The sequence below is a fragment of the Notothenia coriiceps genome, unplaced genomic scaffold (assembly GCF_000735185.1).
Source record: "Notothenia coriiceps isolate Sejong01 unplaced genomic scaffold, NC01 NC01_scaffold00015749, whole genome shotgun sequence".
NCBI classification, from domain to species: Eukaryota; Metazoa; Chordata; class Actinopteri; order Perciformes; family Nototheniidae; genus Notothenia; species Notothenia coriiceps.
The window spans coordinates 31,049-35,510 of record NW_011348450.1 but is presented as its reverse complement, the minus strand read 5'-3'; the positions used below and the strand labels follow the sequence as shown (position 1 = coordinate 35,510).

Here is a 4,462-nt window from a genome sequence, read left to right as displayed (position 1 = left end):
GCATCAATATGTTCAAAACGTTTTTTTTCAAAATGTAAAAAAAATTATAAATAGTGAAAAATTAAATATAAAATATTCCTAGTGTGAACCAAAATACAAGTGATTTTTCTGAACCAAAATGACAAAAATGACATAAAAACACATATTATTCTAGTACGGGTCCTTTTTGACCCACTTATGGAAGAGTGTAGGGTCCAGTCACTCGTGCATCTAAGGGTTAAGAATCCTCTCTAACTCTGTGATGCTGTCTTTGTTTTACACACGCTGTAGGGCTTTCTCCACTGTCCTCTGAATATTAGAGTCAAACTGCTGGAGTGGAAAACATCAGCGCGTAACTACAGATCGGTTATCCAACATCGCCAGGTCGCTCTGTAACCCCAGCGCTGTGTGACTGAGGCCAAGAGTGGGCTGGATGCACACTCCCAAAGAGAATATCTGCCTCTCTGAGTGCTTCCAGTAAACTGGAAATGAAAAGACATCCTGTTACAGAAATAAAGGTTAGAAAGGAGGCGTGGGAGGAAGAGAGGGTGACAGTGATGTACTGCTTGTGGTCGACGCAAAAGGTAAGAGGACAAGCAGCTGGTGTTAGAAAGGAACTTGTGACTAAATAACAACTTGAACATTATCTTTGATGTATTCAGCCAATATACTCTCACTGAATGAACTTCAATCAACATTTTCTATTGTCATTGTGACACAATTTACGTTAGATTTGGGTGGTCAGGTATCTGGTGAGTTTAGAAAAAGTTGAATACAGTGCTAGTGGAGCCTCGCAGATGGGGGTGCTACAGCCCCCTCAGCACCCCCCCCCTTCCCGCGTCCATTCGCGATGTCTCGCAGACCCCACGCAGCTATCAGGAAATGAACCCAGCTCACACTGTCTGCTCCACGCAGCAGCGAGCCCCGTAACGTCTCGCCAACACGGCACCCAGACCCCACGCAGCATTCTCACCTGTTTGTCATTACTGGTGTCATTTTCTGGTTGCTAACTAACGCCATTGTAACACATAAACACTGATGTTCCGCTGTAACGGTGGTGGACTCATCAGAACAGAGTGGGCGAGCTGACCAATCAGAGCACAGCGGGTCTCTGAGGAGGGGTGTAGGCGGCATGCTGGCAAAACACTGATCTGACGTCAGCGTCACTTTTCCAGGAGCTTCTGAAATCCCCATTAGTGTTCCTTACATCATCTCATTTCCCAGGCTTTTTAATATCAGCGAGCCAGGCTGAACTCAACATAGAAACATTGTGCCTGTTGAATAAATTATACTAGGATCACTGAGGGAATGGATGTGGGAGTATTATTACCTTGACAAGAGCTTGATGCTTTTCAATCCACTGTTGGCAACTAAATAAACACTGAAGTTAAGTCCATAAAACTGAGGTAGGTCGACTGATTATTATTCCATTTATCAAAAAGATGTTAGAATATCAAAAAGTGAAGGAATTACATATTTTGTTTATAAAATAGTTCATGGCACTCAATTTGCAAAATATGGCTGGATTTCTTTAGAAGATTTTTGAAATAAACAAGTGGAAAACATGGCGACAACGTCCGCCATGATAACTTTATAGTCCAGGGCTCTAAGATTAAAATGACGTAGATTATCATGCCTGGCCTCCTGCTGTCATATCTGTTTGACTCTAGCATCTCACACAGGAAACCTCTCTTTTGTGCGGAGGAGGTGAAAGAGACCGTCCACCTGTGATGAACCTTGAAGCTGTTGATCATGATCTACAGTTAGAGCATCTGCAGCTAAATGACTAAGACTAAACACACTCGTGATGAAGGTGGGAGGAGAGTGAGGGGACAGTACCTGGTTGTCATGTAAATCCAGGATGTTCAGTTTGGAGAGGCTTTCCAGGCAGCAGATCTTATGGATTCTGTGATTAAAAAAGAAATGGAGAATATGACAATACAATATTTGTGAAAATGTAAACGATCAATACCACAGTCAAAGTACAAAGTACATACAGTATACTCAAGTAATTGACTATTTAAACATACTTGTACTTTACTTAAAGGTAGGGTAGGTAAGAATGGAGAAACCAGCTCGAGTGCGCTAGAATTTGAAAATACACAGCTGAAAAAAATCTGCCCCTTCCTTCAGACTTCCTTACAGAGCCCCTCCTCCAACACACACCAACGCGCACATGACCAANTAAAAAAAGAAATGGAGAATATGACAATACAATATTTGTGAAAATGTAAACGATCAATACCACAGTTAAAGTACAAAGTACATACAGTATACTCAAGTAATTGACTATTTAAACATACTTTGAGTAAGTTTGTGCACAGATGGAAGGCTGACGGGCAGGTAGGCCATCCAGTTGCTTTAGCCGGGCCGGCTCAGATGATTGGTCGTGCTTTTTACAGCGCCACGGCTTCCACAGATGACATTTGTTTATGTATTTATTGTCAAAGCATTTCATATATTCATTGCTATCGGGATGTTAAGAGCATTCCATGGAATATAACAAAAAGTGTTTCTGAAGTGAATTACCTACCCCACCTTTAAGTAATTCAATGTAATGCTAAATATATACATGTTTAATAAAAGGGATTTTAAATGCAACTCTTACAAACAACATGAATCATTAAAATAATGTGACATGTATATGTTGATGATACTGAATAATGGTATTTTAATTGCAAAGTACTACAATATTTTAAAGTTATAATGTGAAAAAAGCCATTGGGCATACTGTGATTATACTACTCGTACTTCTAGGACTTTTACTTGTTATTAAGCATTTTAAGATCATAGTATTTCTACTTTTGGGTCAAACATTTTAGTACTTCTTCCACCTCTGAAAACACTTTTGCCCATTCTGAAAAGTTGCATAGAAATAAATGGGAATGTGTGCCTTTGTGAGTGTCTATGGACAGGTCATAATGAGGACAGCTAACCAACCAACAAACGCATTAATAGGTCACTTTCCAAGAGGAAACCGGACATAGTGTACAGTAACCTAATGTCCATGGGAGTTTATATCCGACTACCTGTAAGCATAAACGGCTAGAGTCTCTTGAAAAAGGCCAATGGAAAGCTTAATCAGTTTTATTCTTTACTCCACATACGGCGCGGGAAGGCGGTTTAAGAAGAGAAATGTCATGATTTACAGAAAGTGAAACAGATGCCAGAGAAGGTCAGTAAGATCTTGATGTCATTTACAGTGATTTATGACTTTAATATTCCTTCTGTTGACCTTCTGGAATAGAGATTACTAACTATATGAATGGTTTTCAAATTGATCAAGGGACCTGCTGTATGTATAGAATTACATATTGATCAAGGGACCTGCTGTATGTATAGAATTACATATAAGTAACATTTACACATGTCGAATGAAACCATAAATCTCAAAATGTTTTATAAAAACAACGGCACACACCCATCACATACTTTTCAAAATGTTGGCTTGGAACCACAAATGCAGTGCATCATTTATCTGTTTACATGTTTACCGACCGCGCTGCGGCTGCCAAATTGAATTTATTGAAAACTCCAATATCAACGTAAGAGCTTGTGCCTCTTCGAGGGGTGCTAACACGTAACCATAAACGTTATCGTTTACTTTCTCCGTCTTTATATGTAGATATAACTTTGTCTCCGTTAATCTCTTTCACGTTGTTTCCATAGCAACAACAACTTCCTTTCAACAGCGCTAACTCTCCTTCATTATACTTAAGAAATAAACAACTGCAACGAAAGTAAAAAACACAATATCCTTTTCAATTTCAAAGAACACAAATTGGGTTGTATACATTAACAAATAACTATAAAACAACAATACTGTAGTACAGGGGTCGGCAACCCCTGGCACGCGTGCCAGCATTGGCACACTAGGAATAAGTGGAATAAGTGTGCAAAATATTTAAATTGTATTTTCGGATCCTGAACGAGACCGCCGCCAGAGCGCGCAAATGCCGCAGTTTTTGCGTGGCTGTGTATTTAGTTGAAAGCCCAGTGGCGATCTGCTCATCTCTCATCGAAATAATATGCTACAAAGGGGCGGACTGGCCATCTGTGTTTTGAACTTTCCTGTCGGCTCCCAGACCGTAGTCGAGGAGGGCAGAAGCAGCAAGCTTCAGGTTCAATAACCCACTTTAGCTTAAATGACTGGAGAGAGGCGAGCTCTTCTTGGGAGGCTGTTGCATTTATTTAGCTGTTCTTCTGTTTCACAAAATACATCACAGACCTCTGTTTTTCTGCTTCCTCGTTTCACTTCCAGAAACATACACACTGTCGCTCTACCATCCACAAACACACATGCACAATCTCTCTCTCTCTCTCTCTCTCTCTTAAAGGGACAGCGATCTCATCTCACTCTGCATGACCCTAATATCATAACATGTGTGCTCTGGAGAATCACAGAACGGACGATCGTCCTTATTATTATGCCGTTTAAACCAATTATTTAAATGTTGTTTAGTTAAATTCAGCATCATGTAAG

General features: G+C 40.1%; 1 protein-coding gene across 1 annotated transcript in view; it reads right to left on the bottom strand.

Annotated features, from left to right (window-relative positions):
• Positions 1-1,818: 1,818 nt before the first annotated feature.
• Positions 1,819-4,462, bottom strand: part of LOC104949110 (uncharacterized) — a gene marked incomplete at its 3' end in the record, with an annotated part of 5,798 nt that continues 3,154 nt past the window's right edge. Inside the window, exon 7 of the mRNA XM_010775390.1 lies at positions 1,819-1,885. Within this exon, the coding sequence (XP_010773692.1) occupies positions 1,819-1,885 (67 nt within the window). The remainder of the gene's footprint in view (positions 1,886-4,462) is intronic.